Source organism: Pleuronectes platessa, chromosome 6, assembly GCF_947347685.1.
Source record: "Pleuronectes platessa chromosome 6, fPlePla1.1, whole genome shotgun sequence".
Classification (NCBI taxonomy): Eukaryota; Metazoa; Chordata; class Actinopteri; order Pleuronectiformes; family Pleuronectidae; genus Pleuronectes; species Pleuronectes platessa.
The window spans coordinates 14,650,301-14,670,678 of NC_070631.1; the positions used below are offsets into that span (position 1 = coordinate 14,650,301).

The following is a 20,378-nucleotide window of genomic DNA, read 5'->3' on the forward strand; positions in this document are numbered from 1 at the left end:
CTTTTTTGTGGCTCGCAGCCTGTGGCTCTTAAAGGAGGAGAAATCTATTTAGGTGGTACAGTTTTTTGGTATTCATTTCATTTCGGTGTTGTTTTCGTGCTCGTCGCGGTGATGTGGCGCACTCGGATTCCGTTTTCATGTCAGATTTAATCCGCTGTTACGAAGTTGCGATTTCGTTCATCGTGTTGTTCATTTACTTTTACCTCTAGTCGGGAAAGATTTGTCAGTTTTCCATTTTGACATGTTTGCCTTGCTTTTAAAATGTCCAAAATAAGCAGGCAGCTGTGGAAAGTTTCCACCAGACTCGATAAGTAATTAACTTGTTATTACACTCTCAGGTTGAGGTTTTAACTTTGAGGATTCTTGTTCTACTGTCTATCTTTTTACAGTAGATTTTATGTGGCCGTATTATTATTGTTTGTATCCAAATGAAAAGACGAGTGTAATCTCAGCCTCTCTCCCCACCTCACTTGTCATTTCCTCTGGTTTTTGCTCTGACATAGCAGTATGTCTGCTCCGGACTTCAAACAGCTACAGTGGTTTCTAGATACAAATAAAACTTCTCCAACCACAGACAAGTGAAAAGAAAACAATGTTATTTTGTGGCGTTGTTACCCAGTAACTTCAAGGGGGAGCAGTTTCGCTGACTTCACAGATACTAACTGGTCTTTTTTTCTCTCTCTCTCTCTCTCTCTCTCTTTCCTCTGTGAAAAATTGCAGAAGCGCTTCATTAAAGGATTGAGACAGTTTGGCAAAAACTTCTTCAGAATCCGGAAAGAGCTGCTGCCCAACAAAGAAACGGTAAGATGAATTGCGTGTGTGTCATTTGGTTTATAGTGCTGACAGATATAAAAATAAGAGTGATAAATAACCGTACGATCCGACAGTTACAGTGTGATATTTTGAGCACAGCTGGGTTTTAACTAGAGGCCTTATTGATGAGAAGTGTGTGCACCCTGCAGACGACTGTGCTGCTGGATTATCAGCTCTCTCTCTTCAGGCTGCCTGGAAAAAATAAATATAACACCCTACACCTGAGGAAAAAGAAAAGGCTAAATGCACTTTGCAGGCAGCCACTGGAACTTAACTAGTGGCACTCTGAACATTAATTAGCACCCTCTGTTCGCAAACAAGTTGTGCAGATGTGATTAGAGCTACCGTGTTTACAGCACACCTCCAGTCGGAAGAGCTGCCTGTTTTTGTCTCCTGTTTATGCTCAAGTGTTATAGCAGCACTTGAGATTTAGTTTTTTGGTGTTTTGACATTTTCATTCTGAAGTGCAGCATAATTGCTTCTTTCAGAATTAAAAAAAACAACAGGTAACAGTTTAAGAATAAACATGGAGGCTGGCGCAGAAAAGTAAATTGTAATCAGTATCTGATGGTGTCAAATTAAGGTTGGAGCAAAGAGATAGGTGGCAAAACTGAAATCACAGCACCTATAAATTCAGACAAGTACCAGTCAATGATTTTTGATCATATAAATTCCCATAGTTTGAGTCAAAGTAAATAATATATTCAGAATGTTTTGCTAACATCTCTGAGCATCCTTCAACAGCTTCAATAAATATGAAGAACGTAATATTATTACTTACAGATTTGTTTTGCTGTTTGAATCTTGCTGGAAAAATAATTATGTTGTTTACCTTTAAAACACAGATTATTGTGGCTGTAACATTATTAAAAACACAATTAGTATTTCTGGTTGTTGTTGCTGCATTATAGTTGTTTTCTTTGTCGTTTTAAGCTTTGTCAGTCACGGCAAAGCTTTTGATTTATGGCCGATAAAGTGATTTAATTTCTTGTCAGTGTTTGAGGAACTCCTGTAATTGTGTTATTATATGTACACCAACTGAGGGATGTTCCTCTTGTCAGTTTCCCTCCTCTGTGTGCGAGCGTGATTGTGCGCATGCGTCACCGTGTTAATCATCAACTGTGTGACCTGTTTCATGGTACAAATGGGTCAAATCCAGGCCGAACAATGATTAACCTTATTAAATTGAATGTACTAAAACAAATCACAGCCAACACATACACTTTGCATTGTTCTACTTTAAGCTGACATTCAGTATTTTACTATCTTAGTCTCATATTTCTGCACAGGATAGACACTTCAGAGGATTTTTACCTTGACATATAGGGAACATGCTGTGCATGTATATGTTGCTTTAAAGTCCTCCACACCTTTGACTTAGCGGTTTGTTAATATTATCAGATATGCATTTTTATTCGTGAAGCAGTGCCGACCTGGCTGTTTGTGTGAAGCTGCTCCTGCTGGTAGAGTGCCGACACAGACATGAAAAGAAAATCAAAGGTGTTTGTCATGCTTCTCACCCGCTTCATTTCCTCGTCTGCTGTGAGCTGAGGATATGTCAGCCCTGTTTCTCAAACACCCCGAACATATCATGCAATATTTTCACTCCAGAGCTCTTCAGTGTCACCGCCTTTGTGCTACATATTTTATTCCTCTAAACCAATCTCAGCCTCTTGAATAAGAGATTAAAGTGTGTGAATACAGTTTCCTCTCGGAGGTTTCTTCAATTATTTTTACTGGTTATGAAATATATGACTAGTCCGGTTGATTGGCTATAAAGCAGGTATTAATGCAATTCAACCTGGAGGAGGAACTACTTGGCAGGAGAGGTAATAGACCTCCTCTAGGATCTCAGCCTGCTACCACCACAGAGCAGAGAAAGATACAATTCCCCCCGCAAATGGAAAGTAAACTGCCCTTTAAACACGTGAAAAGAGGAGAAAATGACTGGAAGAGCATGGGGAGGGTAAAAGAGACTGTGGGAGCAGAGGTAAGATGAGGCGTTAGCTCAATATAGAAACTGAAAAGCCTGGCTTGTTACACGGGGAAAAAAATTCGCTTATGATTGAACTCTTTCTTTTTTCTTTTTTTTTGCTTTAAGGCTTATTTGTGCCAGTGCTTGTCAATACCCGGAGAAAGCTCAATTTATTTTCTACCTGCTCATTCTTAAATCCTTTCTCTGAAATATGAGCACAACAAAACCGCAAGATATTTTAGTTTCGGGAAATGACAGAGATTTTCCTAGTATTCCCAGTCACAGACGCATATTTCTGTTGCTCCGCCGCTCGGCCATCGGAAAAGGAGCATGCTGTGGAAATGCAGGTGTTCCTGCCCTGAGTCCCTTGCCGGACCACTGTTATTGAGCCATTGTGCAGGGCTTAAACCCATTGGGCTGATATCCAGAAGTCCAGTACAACGTGTCTGCCCATCTCTGTTCCTCCCACTAGCCTCCATTAGCTGCGCTGGCCCAGAAGCGCCAGCGGGGCTCGAGCAACCAGTGCCAAGGGTAAGCACCCAGTGCTGTGTAAACACACCAGGCCTGACTAACACTCAGGAATGCTTTATATAAAGTCACATAAAGGCCCAGAAGGGGGAAGTGGGTGTGTCGTCTGACCGTCTGCAACTGGCTTTGCTGCCACCATTTCCTCCTTTCCAGAGAGGACGTCATGGAACACAAGCTCACTGCTCCCAGTGTTTTAACAGCTAAATATGCTGAAGTGGCAGATCACAGATAACTCAGCGCCTGATATTTTTACTGGAGAGGTTTTCTTAAAGATGTGGTTTTACAGTATGCTGAGGTGATTTGTATCAGCTCTGTTTGCTGTGCAGCTGAACAGGGAAAATGACGGCTGAAATTTAGATCACATTAGAATGCTTTAGTTTGGTCTTATTTCCTCACAGGAAGGAACACAGGCCATTTCATTTATGGAAGGTAACTTTTTAATTAAAAGTTGTTAATGTGCATTTAGGAAGATATTATCAAAACTGAAAGTTAACTGGACAAGGCTATTTTCAGTGAGGGAAATAGTTCCTCTTTAAAGTAAAATGTATCACTAGATCGTATTCAGCACAGCTTGTGTCACTGTGTCCTATGAGGGAGATTATAAATTGCATGAAAATAAAAGTAATTCATCTCCTTTATATTCTCATAACAGTTGATTATGTATTTAGAGATCATAAAAATGCCTCACAATACAACTCAGAGGAACTCTAATCTAATAACCTCAACAAAGCAATGTCAAACTAAACGAGTACAGAACAAAATATTAAGAGAGAATATGTGTAAGTTCACTCTTCCCTTTAGGCTCAATTTCTACATCCTGTTTTTTATTTTCCACTTTTAAATGTTAAAGCACACATAATAGCACAATACTACTGCTGACTTATTATTGACTTAAATTATTGGAAAAGATTTTGACATAAAATGAAAAGACACAAGGTTCTTAATATTTTAGCATCTGCTTGCACTTGTAAATAGATGAAAAGAAAATAGAATGAAACACTATATTGATGCATAGAGACATGTCCTCAGAGTAGCAAGAACTATTTGTAAATAGATTCTTAGTTATACCTTTCTTGATATAGCAGCCTTTTATGCATTGTATTGTAGTATTGTTTTATTATTAAAAGGCTTTTTATAATTTTCAGAGCATTAATTGACCTGAGCTAAATGTCTGATATTTAAAACGACGCCTTGTTTGTAGCGGCGCTCAGATCAACCAGAAGATGATGTGCTTAATGTTCCTTCTATAAGCAACTTTTTTCTGTGAGAAAACTGAGCACTCACTCCCCTCCCCACAGGCCCTGTCATTTGCAGGATGGCCAACAGGAGAACAGTGTTCTCAACACAACCTCACAGCAGATGTTTGCCCCAGTACAATCTGTACAAACGTCAAGTTGAATTCATTGCCATGTCCTGAGCTCAGCAGCCAGAACCTTGGGGATGAGTGTAATTATAAATACTTTGGTTCAAACACTAATTAAACCAGCTACAGGGGCCTGGTCCAGTTGGCAACAGCTGTCTGTTGTGTGACAGAACAGCTTCCGTGTTTTGGTAAATTATATAACGTGTTTAGGCAGTAAAATCGCTGTTGGCTGATGGAGGCCCATCCAGCGTGTATCGATGTTCTTTTAGCAGACCACAGGCGATTTAGCATGGCACCAGTGTAGGAGAAATTCTTTTTCTAAGCTCGGTAGATGAAGCCCAGAGAGCCCGAGCTCCATCCATTGAGTTGTTTGGTTGACTTCTTCTTGTGGTTTTTGGGGACTAGCTTATCAGCAGAACGCACTGGATCGACCCTCCAGCAAAGAGGCACTGTTGCCATCCAATCTGCTTTCACTGACGAAAGCGCTTACAGCGGTAAAACATAAGTGCTGATTCTTCAGGATGTGCATCCCTGACCTGTGAAAGCAGAGCTTATTCAGTCGTTCTACAGCAGAAAGGTTCCGCTGTCTATTTAACCTCCTTTCACGTTCACCATGCCCCACCAGCCAAGGTACTCTGACTATTCAGTTGCCATCGTCTGCCGCTGGGCTTAAGGGTGTCACTGTGTTGCCAGGTCTATTTTTGAGTCCACTACATGCATGTAACTGATTCCTTGAATTTTTAACCTCTGGATTTAATTTGACAAATCCCCCTCGACAAATCAGTTTCTGCAAAAGTAATAACACAATCTAAAAATCTACATCAGATTTATTTAGAAACTACAATTTAGAAAAAGAAATTGGGAATGTATTTCATGAAGCTGAATTTAAAGATTGCACCACTTTTATTTAGCTTTAAATGTATACAAAAATATATATTTTTTGACCTTGTATTCTAATGGTAACTCAGGTTGCAGGGGTGTTCATCTATCTTTTTAACTAGACACTTGATTGATGTGAAGTCAATATTTTAGTTAATTAGGATTTTCTTCATAAATTACAAAACTAGCTTTTTGCATCAAACTAACCTGCTGTATTTTACATGATGTGTTAAAACATAATTTGCATCTTTTAGATATTTTAGATTCTTTAGTAAGAGCACTCTTACAGGATTTAAGGTAAATAAACATGACCCTTCTCACTCCACAATTTGTTAAATGGCCCTGAAGGCATCACAAGTATGCTTCTGACCCGCCTAACCACATAAACATTTACAACGTTCCCTCCTACAGTTACAGTCAGGATGAGAAAGACAGAAAAGTCAAGCACCACTCACTGAAACAATACACTATACAACCTGTCACAGGCAATGAAGAATACCAAGTCAAGGGGTCGAGCACATACATAATTAAACCCCAGTTGGATATAGCTCAGTGCAACACATTCCCCCTTCACCTCACTGAAATGAGTCAGGAAGCAATCCTCCCTCCTCCGGCTGCAGACTGTGGAAGAAGCAGGAGGAGTACAGGTTCATGCTGCACTAATGGATGTTTACACAACTCACTATCAGCCACCAGAGCCCAGAAATCACATGCTCCCTCTGCTCTCTGCTCCCCGGCTGTGACTAAACCGCCCTTATGTTTTTAGCTGAAATTTCTATTTGTCAAGAGATGTTTTTAGGAAGGTTCGTGGTCGGATAGGAGGTTGATTGTCCATTGTTATCCTCTGCTAGCTCTTATTTCTCCCTCTCTGCTGTCCTCCACCCTCAACCCTCCCTCTCTCCCTCCCCCTCCTCAGCTCTCCCCTGTTCTCTCCTCTCTCCCCTGCTCTTGCCAGTAACGGCCTTAACCGTTTGGCTTCATGTCAAAGCAGGGGCCTTTTGTGGCTCTGTCACAAATCTGCCAGGAAAAACAGAAACCATCTGTTCAGGCCTGGGCCTGAGAGGGGATGAGGGCGTAAATACATGAGTTTAGCCCTCGCCTTCAGCCCTGCCTGCGCACACAGGACCACCGAGCCCAGCAGAGGATCCTGCACTCCCACCCGCAATAATACTGTAGTCTACACAGGGTTTCATGGTTTGCCTTATTAAGTCTCAATCTTCACAAAAGGAGATACAATGGCTTAAAATACAAGCCTGAATATAAAACTAAATATGATCATTTCAGAGATAATTTTAAAATAAAATTGTAGTATCCAGAGAGGATCCAGTTTCATTTTTCACCTGATGACTTTAGTTTTTAAATCTACTGGCACTCACTGAGATTTTAATTTATGTGAATATGCTTTTTATTTTGTATTAATACCCTATTGAGAGGCTTATTTTTGCTTGCTCTTAAATAAGGACAAATACTTAAATATACTTACAATCTCTCTGTCTGATCTAATACACTAAAGAGCACATCAATAAAAAATGTCTCTCTGAATATAAGTCAAGAAAGTAGTAAAAAATGCCTTCATGACAGATGAAACTGCAAAGGAAGCATTGCCATATGTAATTTTGAATTAAACATCCATATCACACATACATGTTTGTTTGTAGACAACCACTTAAAGTGGTAGTAACTGAAATGGAAGCTTTGAGTGTCGTGATAGGAGGGTAAGCCCTTTCCTTGTCGGATAATCCACCGACCAGAAAGCTCCTGCAGATGGAAGCAGTCAAAAACGCCTTATAATACTGAGCTTATGTTGTCACTATCTCATGTTCTGCAGAGCGGCAGCACACTCTGTACCGCTCTGCAGTGATTTACTGGACTGGGGGGAAATTATGGCACGGAGGCCAGGGCCAATGTAGATTTCTGTTACAAGTAGTTCCATGTATTTTCTTCACTGGATCCACGTTAACTGTTTGCAGATACAGATTCTTCGTCTTCTTTTTATGAAGAAATGGCCACTTGACTTGTAATCCTCCAAAGGTCGGCACAAACTAAACATACAATCAGGGAGAAGAAATGGAAGGTAATGTAAGTTTAGGTGTTGCTGCAGGCAAATGGTGCCTTTGATAGATAAAAGTACATAGTCAACGTGAGGGAATGGACTTGCAGCATGTCGATTCAGAGGAACCAAATTTGACATGCAGACAGACTCACAGAGGTAATCTGTCAATCTCCCCTTGACACCAATTTACAGCCTCTCTCTACCACAGCTGCACTTTACTACCAAGTGAATCGAACTCCTCTCCACATTTTATGTCCTTGACTGGGATGTGTCACATCGGCCTTTCCTTTGTTTACACAACTCTATTGAAAATTTACACGCATGAACTCTAAAAGCAGAATACACACGGCTCAGCCACATTAAATGCACTGACAGTGAATGACAATGATAATCTCTTTACAATGGCACCTATTAATAGGCGGAATAAGAGCTGGCAGCGTGATAGTTCACCTCTTGTTGGAAACAGGATAAATGGACGAGTGTAATGATCTGAGAGACTTGGACCCCGGCCAAATTGGTATGGCTAGATGACTCGATCAGAGCGTCTCCAATATGGCAGGTCTTGTGGGTTATTCCTTATATCCAGTGGTTGGAACCGACCAAAAGTGGTACAAGGAAGGACCACCTGGAGCTCGCAACCTGGTCATGGGTGCCTAACACTCATTGATGCATGTGTGGGGAAGCAAAGACTGGCCCATGTGGTCCAATCCCACAAAAGAGGTAGCGGAGCACAACTTGTTGAAAAAGTAAATTCAGTTATAACAGAGAGCTGTCAGAACACATGGTGCATCGCAGTTTACTCCTGTATGGGGCAGCTCAGGTGCAGACTACTCGAGCTGATCTGTCAACTGCAGGAAGTTTCTTCTATGGGCATCCAAGGAAAACAAGTATCCTGCTTTGATGAATCGTTCTTTTATTTTTACATCATGTGGACGGATGACACCAGGATACATGATGGGAAGAAGGAGAAGGAACATGAAAATAGTTCCATGATATGGGGAATTATCCTATGATAATTCCCCATATCAAAATCCTTTTGAGCATCTGGGGGTTGTCAGATACATGCTGATTTGGTGACATTGGGGGGGGCTACACATATTAGGCTGCTGGTTTTAATAGTATGCTTGATCATCGTATAACAAACAAAACTATTTTTTACAGTGTTCATATATGAATGGACCCTTGTTTTTCTCATGTTCTTACCAGAAATTACTTTTCAGCTCAACATACTTAACATATTTACTTACATTTTTTTCGAGCTGGGTCTTTTGTTTTCCTCTTTCTAATTACCTCGAGCTGTACCAGCTCATTGCTGCACCTGTTAATATCCCCTTCCAAAGCCAAGTTAATGTTTTCATTGGCTCCAGCCTATTGTAGTGGTGCTTGACACAGTGTAAAGTGATGGAGAGGCAGGGTGACCTTTCCCTGTGTCTGCCAAGCTGTTGTTGAGGCCGTGTATTTGTAAGCCTGCCGAGAGGCACTGCTGAGAACAGTCATTAAGCACAGAGCAAAGCCAGCGCTCAGCACCACTCAACACTTTTGATCTGCACATTTCAATTAGATTTCACATCAGGATGCCTGCCTTCCCTCAGTTAGCACCTGCGCCCCTACTTTCCCAACTGGCCAGCCAGGCTGAAGAGGGAGGCACGCTCAGAAATGACTAAGAGGTTCTGTTACCACCTAAAATTGATGCACAAACACACCGCAGCATTATAGAGCTTTTGGCTCTGTTCTAGCATTGACCATAACAAGTTTTAGAAATTATGCTTCTTTACTTATAGTCCTACTAATTTGTCCACGCTGAGCTCCTGCATGTGGACTCATCGCACCACTACACATGTGCTCATTTACAGAAGTCTCGAGGTCTAAAAAAACAACCTAGCAGAAGCTGTGGGGCTCGGGACAGATTAACACCTGAGCGGCGGATTTGCCATAACACAGTGGAGCACATTAATTTACCCTGACATTTGAGGTTTCATTTTGCTCAGTCACCCTGAGTAAATCTTTCCAGCACTGCTTCTCTTGATAAGATGTGGTCCTACAGCCACTGGGAGATATGAATATCCCCTAAGAGCCACATGAAGGGAGATCTTATTAAAGTGGTCTGAGCTGACTGCGTCAAGCTTTTTCTGCCAATCAAAGCAGCGATTCAGAAAGACTAGTTTGATCCTTAACATCAGTTACTCACACAATTTGGTGATAAAGAAACAAATTTGGATAATTCCCAAACTGTTAAACCAATCCTACTAGCCTCAAGTAGTTTTGTGTTGTATGAGATAAGAAATTTGAAATTAAAGCTGCTGTTTCCTTTATCTTTGCATTAATACCAGCCTATTAGACTTTGAAATTGCTGGATTTGTGACCATGTTGAGTCAGGAGCTTTTCATAACCATTAACAACTGTTCGACCGTTTAATCAAATCCTTTTCCTGCCATTGTTTGTTTTGGTACATTTTGATAGAGGATTCTAAGCTGTCGCAGATAAGCTGTTAATGTGTTTTAGAGAGCAATGCGTTGACTAATTTATGTCAGGTTTCAATGCTGAAGCGAGCTAGGAAAACAATCAATAGCCATTAAACCCTGGGAGCTTTGTTGAACAGCAGTTATACAGACCTCAGACAGTGGATGGGTGCCCTTTGGGCTTTAAAGATTACAGGTGACTTACTGCTCACCCGACAGTCACACCGCACCTTCATGAATTTGTTATAGAGCCAGTGAGGACCACTAACAACTGATAGTTCATGGTGAGGGGGGAAAAGGGCAAAGCCCCAAAGAAAACTGGATGATTGTCCCTGACTCCTTTCGCCAAATTTCAAGACTTGTGTATTATGGGTGAGGCCAGAAAGCAGCAGTTAACATGCACAGGCTGCCTCAGCAAAGTGCCTTCTGATCCATGATTGCATGTGTTAATGTTTCAGTTGGGTATTGATTTCCTGGCACCCTTTGTACACAGGATTTATCCGCCTCGCTCACTGGCAAGCGCACCCCTCCGAATGTTTGATTAAAGTTCAATTGACTCTTCCAGTGAAGGGGCGAGGAGCCATTTCACTCCCTATTTGTAGCGCCAAAGCTCTGCCTGACATGTTCTTTTGTTCCCATTCAAGCTCCTGCCACCCAGGCAGCCACCAATGCACTGATCCTAATATCCCTGCATTCAGTGAGCCTCCTCGCCTAATCCTTGGACAGACAGGGCCACAGCACAAACATGCCCAGCCAGCTACAAATCCTGGTGTGGATTGACCCGCTCCGTGGCGTTTCACTATGAAATTCTATGCTGACTGCTTATGTGCATTCCACATATTTTCTTCAACCTAACCGCAGATATTTCATCGTGACAATTTTTCAATAATTTTGACGAATAGACCTAATTGCATTTTAATTCAGTTACCTTTTTATTCCTCTGGCACACAGTTTACTGCAGGGGATGTAGCGTGATCGGGGTTTTCGTCAATCTGTCTGGAATTTTTATTTCACAAGAACTTCAAGAAATGTTGCCTTTTGATTTTCGGGTTTTCATGAGAGAAATATTTTGATGCATGACTGTTGTCATGGGCATTGTGGATGCCAAGGGGACAAGTCGTCTCCTGATGCCTTCGCCTCATTACAAATATGTGTGTTTGTTTTCTTGTGATATATTTTTCTCGTTTTAACAGCGTTTATTTCATGTTTCATTCCAGGGAGAGCTAATTACCTTCTACTACTATTGGAAGAAGACCCCAGAAGCAGCCAGTTGTCGAGCCCACCGAAGACACCGCCGCCAGCCCGTCTTTCGCCGCATCAAGACACGAACTGCTTCAACTCCTGTCAACACTCCCTCACGTCCTCCCTCCAGCGAGTTCTGTAAGTACATTTGACCCGTTGAATGGCAGCTGAGGGGAGAGGGGGAGACGATACCTGATATCCTCTGCTGTTAAAGCGATGTGTAGTAAGTGTTCTTCTTTGTCTCTCTTCCAGTGGACCTCAGCTCAGCCAGTGAAGATGACTTTGACAGCGAAGACAGCGAACAGGAGCTGAAGGGCTACGCCTGCCGCCACTGTTTCACTACCAGTAAGACACTACGTTACTTTCACAGCCGCTCACACTCGTCATACGAACTTGCTTGGTTATTCCTGTCCTTATTGGGATCAGTGTGAGCCTGCTCTATGCGGTGCTATGTGACAGATGGCCATGAGAGGATGTCAGGACTAATTTGATCAAATTAGACATGAGCCCAAAGCTTGTTCACTCTCTCCACATCATTATCCTTCCCCTCTTCCCACACAGCTGGCTCCCAGTGCCAGGCTCCCATCTGATCACACTTAGGTTACTGCCATAACAACAGGGGTGGCTAACAACTTCTGCTTTATAGAGTTAACCTATACAGACCTCATTAGTACATTAATGTAAATAAAGTGTGAAGTTGAGATAAACATCATCCTTGATTCAGCTTGTGCATGATTTTTTTTTTATAGATTATTATAATTATATTCATAGACTACAAAGTTAGTTAGGACATTATCTGTGTTTGGTAATATAACTGCACTTGCAAGATCATTTTTGTGTGTTGTTTGTTCTTATGACCACTTGTGAGAGATTCTGTTTCACAACTGTAAATGGCTTTCCTCAGCCTCCAAGGACTGGCACCACGGGGGCCGGGAGAACATCTTGCTGTGCACAGACTGCCGTATTCACTTCAAGAAGTACGGTGAGCTGCCCCCCATCGAGAAGCCTGTGGACCCGCCACCATTTATGTTCAAACCTGTCAAAGAGGAAGAGGATGGACTCAGCGGGAAGCATAGCATGAGGACCCGACGGAACCGAGGCTCGGTGCGCACCCACTCTCTATCTCTATTTTCACCTTCAAAAATCTCAGCGCTGTCCCTGGAGAAAAACAGAGCCAGGCTACAATGCAGTAGCTCGTCGTCTCTAGAGTACAGGGACAGCACTGACAATCATGTTAAGATTTATAAAATGATTAATATAACTGATGATTTATGTTGACTGTGATTGTTGTCAATAGATGTCAACACTACGTAGTGGTCGTAAGAAGCAGACAGCTAGTCCCGATGGCCGAGCCTCCCCTACTAACGAGGATTTGCGCTCCAGCGGACGGACCTCACCCAGCGCAGCAAGTACCGACAGCACTGACAGCAAGACAGACTCAATGAAGAAGCCCAGCAAGGTAAACACAACCTAGACTCTCATTATGCACATATCTGTGTGGAATGTAGCCTAATGGTTTTGATGCTCCACAGAAGATTAAAGAGGAGCCTCCTTCACCTATGAAAAGTGCCAAACGGCAGCGAGAGAAGGGAGCGTCAGACACGGAGGAGTCAGATAGAACCATTGCCAAAAAGTCCAAGACACAAGTGAGTCTTTGGTCTTTGTATTGTCTCTTGTGTTTTAATGGATTGCATAGACCTCGAGTCTTCACGCTTAACTTTGTCTCTCTTCTGTCCCTAAGGAGCTCAGTCGACCAGACTCACCCTCAGAGTTCGAGGGTGAAGGCGAGGGAGAGGGCGAGAGCTCTGATGGGCGCAGCATCAATGAGGAGCTTAGTAGCGATCCTAAGGACATTGACCAGGACAACCGGAGCTCCTCCCCGAGCATCCCCAGCCCCCGCGATAATGAGAGCGACTCGGACTCCTCTGCCCAGCAGCAGCTCCTGCAGAGCCAGCACCCTGCAGTCATACTGTGTCAGCCAGGCACCTCAGCAGCCTCCTCGGCACCTCCTCCACCTGCGGCCTCAGCCCCCTCCCTGCCCCCACAGCTTTCCCCCACAGCGGCCTCCATCTCTCTACCAGCCCAGATCCTGCCCCAGCCAAGCCCGATGTCTCTTATCCAGTCAGGAGCGTCCCTTCATCCTCCAAGGCTTCCCTCTCCACATTCACCTCTGACTCAGGCTCCGCCTCCTGGCCCCCAAGTCCCGCCTCAGTCATTACCCAGCTCGCACCATGGGCCTATGCCTCTCATGCCGCATCCACTGCAGCCTGGTCCCTCACACATGCCTCACCCTCATTCCATGCCCCCTCAGGGCTTCCCTATAGGCCAGTCTCAGGTCCCACCCCTGCCAATCTCTGGCCAATCACAGCAGAGGTCGCACACCCCTCCTTCCCAGTCGCAGTCATCAGCTCAGAGTGGAGGGCAGCCTCCCAGAGAGCTGCCCCTGCCCCCTGCCCCGTTATCCATGCCTCACATCAAGCCCCCACCAACCACACCCATCCCTCAGGTACCCAACCCACAGTCCCACAAACATCCACCTCATGTGTCTGCGCCTCCATTTCCTCAGATGCCTTCAAACCTGCCTCCACCACCTGCCCTCAAGCCACTCAGCTCTTTATCCACCCACCACCCTCCATCAGCACACCCACCTCCCCTACAGCTCATGCCTCAGGGGCAGCAACTTCTGCCTCCCCCAGCCCAGCCTCCAGTTCTCACCCAGTCCCAGAGCCTCCCACCCTCCGCCAGCCACCAGCCTCCTCCAGCCCCTCCACTGCCGCCCTCCGCAGCAGCCTCACACCCCAACGGGCCGCCTCAGCCGCCATTCTCATCCCATCCTTTCAATACAGTTCTACCTCCAACCGGCCCTCCGTCATCATCATCATCGTCATCATCGTCATCATCATCATCAAACTCTATGCCTGGCCTACAGCCTCCATCTTCCTCCGCTCCATCCTCCTCCATCTCCATGCCGCTGCCTGCCTCAGTCACTTGTGCCGGCCCGGGCCCAGCACTCCCACCAGTACACATCAAAGAGGAGCCTTTGGATGAGATGGAAGAGCCAGAGAGCCCCCCACCCCCACAGAGAAGCCCCTCCCCAGAGCCTACTGTCGTCAATATACCCAGCCATGCCAGCCAGTCAGCACGGTATGTCTACAAACAGATATATCGACCCCAACACATCTTAAAAGACAAAAACATACACCTGCGCAAGCTGCTATTTATCAGTTGTCTGTTGAGCTACTTACTGTCTTGTCTGGGGATGCTGATTAGCTCTCAGACACATGGAACAACAAAGTGCCTCTGCCTTCAGGTTTTAAGCTTTGATGTAGGCACCAAATCAAATGTCCTTAGCAAAACAGCATCCAAGGCCACAATTAGCTTTGAGCTCTGAGTGGCCGATGGCTAGGTTATCAGGGATTGAGAGCAGGGAGATGAATTACAGTGAACTGCGGCATCAGACTATGAGTATCTGTAGTTCCCTTTTGGTTAAGTGGTTCTGAGACTGCCAATGAATAAAGGGAGAGCGTGGCCTTGGACTAAAGCGTCAGTTAATTGACATGTAACGTAATGTAATGTAATCTTAAAATAGTAAAAATTCTAAAGGGAGAGCGTGGCCTAGGGGATAGAGCGGGTGCCCTTCAACAAGAAGGTTGCCGGTTCGAATTCCACTCTATCCCATCTGAATGCCTAAGTGTCCTTGGCAAGATACTGAACCCTTAAATGGCCCCTCATAAATGCTGAGTGTTCTAAAATGTAAGTCGCTTTGGATAAAACCGTCAGCTAAATGACATGTAATGTAATGTAATGAATAGCAATGAGCATTTTAATGTATACTTTGTATGTGAAATCTAAGCTTTTAAATAATGGACCAATGTGAGCGTATACAATATTTATTTTCATCTAATTGGACTTTAACCTGCCATGAGTCATGCAGAGGGTTAAGAATAATATAATGGCTACAGCCCATTTTGTCTGTTTGATGGAAATATTTATGCACTGACTCATCGTCAGTTTGTCATGGAAAATGTGTTAATATTTATTTTTACCCTGTCGTGTCCACAGGTTCTACAAGCACCTGGACCGAGGTTACAACTCGTGTGCGAGGACAGATTACTACTTCACTCCCCTGGCTTCATCTAAACTGGCCAAAAAACGAGAGGACGCTTTGGAGAAAGCCAAGAGGGAAGTAGAACAGAAAGCAAGGGAGGAGAAGGAGAGGGAGAGGGAAAAAGAGCGAGAACGAGAGCGGGAACGGGATAGGGAAGCGGAGCGTGCTGCGGTGAGTGATTTGGTCTGTCTCACTTTTATTTGGCAGTGATTGTATTGTTTTTATGCCTCTAAACATTTGTTTTTGTCGTCACAGAAAGCCTCAAGTTCCTCTCATGAAGCCAGGATGTGTGAATCACAGATGATGGGCGCCGCCCACATGCGCCAACACTACGAAGGCCCCCCCACTACGATTGCAGCTGTGCCTCCATATATCGGCCCTGATACCCCCGCCTTGCGCACCCTCAGCGAGTACGCCAGACCCCACGTCATGTCCCCCACCAATCGAAACCACCCCTTCTTTGTGTCCCTCAACCCGGCAGACCAGCTGCTGGCCTATCACATGCCCAGCTTGTACAACGCTGACCCAGGCATGCGGGAGCGTGAACTTCGAGAGCGGGAGATGCGTGAGAGGGAGATCCGCGAGAGGGAGCTGAGGGAAAGGATGAAGCCAGGTTTCGAGGTTAAGCCTCCAGAGATGGACACACTCCACCAATCTACAAACCCCATGGAGCACTTTGCCCGACATGGGGCCATCACGTTGCCCCCCATGGCCGGCCCTCACCCATTCGCCTCCTTCCATCCAGGCCTGAACCCATTAGAGCGTGAGCGGTTAGCCCTCGGCGGGCCCCAAATGCGGTCAGAAATGAGCTACCCAGAGAGGTTGGCTGCAGAGAGACTCCATGCTGAGAGGATGGCCTCAGTGGCCAACGACCCCATCGCCCGTCTACAGATGTTCAACGTTACGCCGCACCACCACCAGCACTCGCATATTCACTCCCATCTACACCTCCACCAGCAAGATCCTCTTCACCAAGGTAAAAGAAAGCCCTGCTTAGCTAAATGAATGTCTCTGTTAACATTAGAACACATTTGAGTAGTGACATTAAAAACAGTGTCCATTTGGAGAAACTAAGTGCTCCTATTTATCATTTGAGTAGTAGTTGTATCTTTATCTTAACGGTCTTAATGTTTTATTGTTATAGTAATGTTATTATGAAATATAGGTTATTTATAGATTTTGATATGAAAAGGTTGTGGATGATGATAACAAAGATAAGCAAACGAGCTGTAAATGAGCTGCTGGAATGTTTTTTATATAATCACTTGATTTAATTTCACTTTAAATTGAATAGTTATTTATGATAAATACTGTTTGACGCACACATTTTAGAATACAAGTCCTCTTATTTAAACTGATAACATTATTGACTAAAACATTTCAGTATGGAAGACTGGATAAAACTAATTTTTTGTCAGAGTGAGTAGAGGTATACTTGTTAAAAATAGTTAAAAATACTTAGTATAGAAGACAGCGAACAGGAGTTGATGTAGATTTAGAATATAGATAGTAAAAGAAGCTTGTGAACTTGTTTTCAATGGTGTGATTCCAGTTTATAGGAAGTTTATATGAAAATAAAGAATAGGGCACAGTAAACCCAAAGATGATAATGATAATGATTTCAGCGTTTGCTTTACAAACGCTGAAATCAGCTGAATATAGCTGAGCAGGTAAAAATTATGTCATAAGAAAGTCAAGCAGGTCAACTTAACCTCCACTCTCTGTAGTTTTTACCGTATGATGTGAAACACCACCTCATATTTTATTCTCTGCGCTCTCGCACTGACGATATGAGATCAAGTTATATCTAAAGTTTCTGATAGAGGCAGCAGATGCTGCTCGTTGATAAATATAAGTACAGTGGTCCCTGCGCTCTTTGGCTCAACCTTGAGAGTAGTAATACAATATGAAGCTGTGTATCACTAATGTCTGTTGCATGAATTGTCAATGAGTGCACCTTGAACCCTACGATACTGATGGCTCGAAGGTGGGGGGGAATGTCTTGTCTGTCCGTCAGGTTCTGGGGGCCACCCCCTGGGAGTGGACCCCCTGGGAGGCGGACCCCACCTCGCCCGCTTCCCTTACCCGCCCGGCGCCATCCCCAACGCTCTCCTCGGCCAGCCTCACGAACACGAGATGCTGCGCCACCCAGTCTTCGGTAGGTTCTCGGCCAATATCAGCTCTTATTGACAAGAAAATAATATCTGATCAATCTGCTCCCCTCTGCTACGTTTCCTGATCAGATCTTTTATTTGTCCCCTCCTCCAGGTACGCCATACCCCCGGGAACTACAAGGAGGTCTGCCGCCGCAAATGTCCGCAGCCCACCAGCTGCAGGCCATGCATGCACAGTCAGCGGAGCTCCAGAGGCTGGCCATGGAGCAGCAGTGGCTCCACGGTCACCATCACATGCACGGAGGACCAATGCCTGGCCAGGAGGACTACTACAGGTCAGATGAGCAACAGAAGTTAGACTCATTAAGATAAACTGAGTTGCTGTACCTTTGATTTTTTTTTCTAAATATTAACATTCAACGTGGTTTGTGTTTCAGTCGGCTGAAAAAGGAGAGCGACAAGCAGCTGTAACAGCCGAGGGAGGCGGCGACACACGGGTGCAGGACACAGGAAGTTGTTACCGAGCGGTCTGGCAGAGTCTCTCCAGACTCCTCTTGACACATTCAGTTTGGAAGAACAGAACAAGGACAAGTGGATCGTCTGAGAATTCCCCTGATATTTTGGTTTCTGTTCTTGTCAAGGACTTTATTTTTAATTATGATTTTTCAAGACATTGACTCTCTTTGGTAAATAGCCAGTAGTGACAACGTCCTCAAGACTCCTGCATGACAAGCTTCCCTGACGTTTTTTGTAGGTGCTAGAACAAGACACTGTGCTTATCAACAAAAAAAAAGACAACACCAGTCAGGCCGTTTATTGAAAAATAACAAGTGCTATCTTAAATTCAACATTTATTTTAATACATTGTTGGAGGTTTTTCATAATTTTAAGAAAAGCTACAGCATGGCGTTTTTTGAGTCTGTAAATAGTATATATAAACATATAATTATTATTATAATTATTATTATTACTAGGTGTGGACTCCAAACCAAGTCGTTTCAACCTCCAATATAGTTGTTTTGAAGCATTATCCCTTGTTTCAGAGGGGAGCACAATGGCATTATATGAGCAGATTCGGAGAGAGTTGCCGTTCAGTTGAGACGTTCCTCTGACATCACTGTGTTAGATCTAGAGCCGCACACACGGTGTAAACCATAAACCCCACGCAGCCACCGCGCCCATGCACCACACACACCTTTGACACGCCGCAGGTTGTCAGAATGTGCAAACTCAATTCGTTGAGTTAAAAATGATGTGAGACACTTGAAGAGGTGACGCGGTCGTCGCCGAGGCTTCTGTGGAGTGCACGCCGGAGCCGGAGTCTAAAAGAAAAGAAAAAACAAAGCTTGCACTGAAAGAGTTTCCTTGAGCCCCACTCGATTGGTTTTAGTCCTTTTCTTTAAACATCAATATTTAAGTCAACAACATGGATTGATGCTTCCATGACTTTGTTGTTTTACAGAGAATGGTTTTAATAATGTGGACATCAGTAACATTAGGCTGAAATGAAGACATTTTCCTTTAAATGAATGGGACTTGAATTTTAACGGTGTTCGCTATGACCAGAGCCTAACAGGACTTTAGGATTGTTTTTTAAACGTGTGAATGGTTGTGAGTCGGTGCTCGTTTTGTGTTTTGGTGCTTCACCTGGTCCAGTCGTCCATGTTTGTTGCAGGGCTCATGTCAGAGGAAGTGGTCCTCCAGCGCTATGGGCTGTAATAACGTTCACTCTGACACTAGAGGGGTCCTGCTGACACACGACCACCAGCAGGTAGACAGTTGACGAGTGTGTGTGCGTGTGTGTGTGCGTGTGTGTGAGAGAGCGAGAGAGAGTGTGTATGTTGTCCTCACTATGTTTTCATATGCCTTGGTTCCTGAGGGATGCACACATTCTCCTGTGTGTTTATGTGCCACTGACTGTTACCAGTATTGTTGACGCGTCATATCAGTGCACATGAGCCCAACTTCATTACTATTTTTTTATCCATGACATATTTTCTGCATTTGTTCTGTGCACTAAGACTGTTTAAACTGTCATGACACTTAGAAAACTGTGGCTTTTATTGTTTATTTTAACCAAATGAAGAAACTGTACGTGCATTTAAAATGATCATATCTTCTCTCGAAGCACTATGATTTACATTTGAACGGTTTGAAACATCATTGAACTCATTCCCCCTTTTTAAAGATAAAAAAAAAACATCTTTAAGCCCTGACAACAACCTGTCACTCTGTCTTGCCATCTCCCACGGACTCCTGTCTCTCTTCTGACGATGTACTCCTCATCATCATCTTCGCCATCATCATCATCCTTTGCCTCGTTTCCTGATGATTCCCTCGCCTTTTACTCCCCACTTTTTGTGTCTCCAAAACCTTTGATGTTAAGTGTTGTCAATGGTTTAGCTTCTTGTTTCAAAGCGGCAATAGCAGAATGTAAATTCTGACTGCTAAGATTTATATATATACTGGTATCTTGAAGCTTATTGTATATATGAGTAGTCGCCATGGGATGACACAATGTAAACAAAAAGTAGAAATAATAAGAAAAATTGTGAGTCCTGTGTTCTCTCCATTTGAGTATTTTGTAATTTTTTTGAAAAATTTGTGGAATTAAAATAAACGACTAAGTTACACCACAACCTGCACCTTCATGTTGTTTTTTCTTGTGCTGTCTGATTCGTGACTGAATCATTTATTTCTCTGTAAACACAGATGTTTGTGTGTTGAGTTGGAGCAGAATCCCAGCAGCTATGAGACCATAATCCTGTTTTGAGGGCAAATCCTCAAGATCGCTCGCTGCTCATTGACTGAGCGGCTAAGACAGAGAAAGGAGAAATTATGTTT

At 43.8% G+C, this 20,378-nt stretch overlaps 1 protein-coding gene across 4 annotated transcripts in view; it reads left to right on the forward strand.

The window, feature by feature from the left end:
* Positions 1 to 20,173, forward strand: part of rerea (arginine-glutamic acid dipeptide (RE) repeats a) — a 123,241-nt gene extending 103,068 nt beyond the window's left edge. For 3 of the 4 annotated variants that reach the window (XM_053424549.1, XM_053424551.1, XM_053424552.1), the window contains 12 exons: positions 721 to 801; positions 11,288 to 11,450; positions 11,565 to 11,657; positions 12,217 to 12,416; positions 12,610 to 12,771; positions 12,845 to 12,958; positions 13,054 to 14,456; positions 15,375 to 15,591; positions 15,676 to 16,396; positions 17,408 to 17,578; positions 17,689 to 17,869; positions 17,972 to 20,173. In XM_053424549.1, the coding sequence (XP_053280524.1) occupies positions 721 to 801; positions 11,288 to 11,450; positions 11,565 to 11,657; positions 12,217 to 12,416; positions 12,610 to 12,771; positions 12,845 to 12,958; positions 13,054 to 14,456; positions 15,375 to 15,591; positions 15,676 to 16,396; positions 17,408 to 17,578; positions 17,689 to 17,869; positions 17,972 to 18,005 (3,540 nt within the window). In that variant the 3' untranslated portion in view covers positions 18,006 to 20,173. The remainder of the gene's footprint in view (positions 1 to 720; positions 802 to 11,287; positions 11,451 to 11,564; positions 11,658 to 12,216; positions 12,417 to 12,609; positions 12,772 to 12,844; positions 12,959 to 13,053; positions 14,457 to 15,374; positions 15,592 to 15,675; positions 16,397 to 17,407; positions 17,579 to 17,688; positions 17,870 to 17,971) is intronic. The other variant, XM_053424550.1, reaches the window with a different exon arrangement.
* Positions 20,174 to 20,378: the final 205 nt, after the last annotated feature.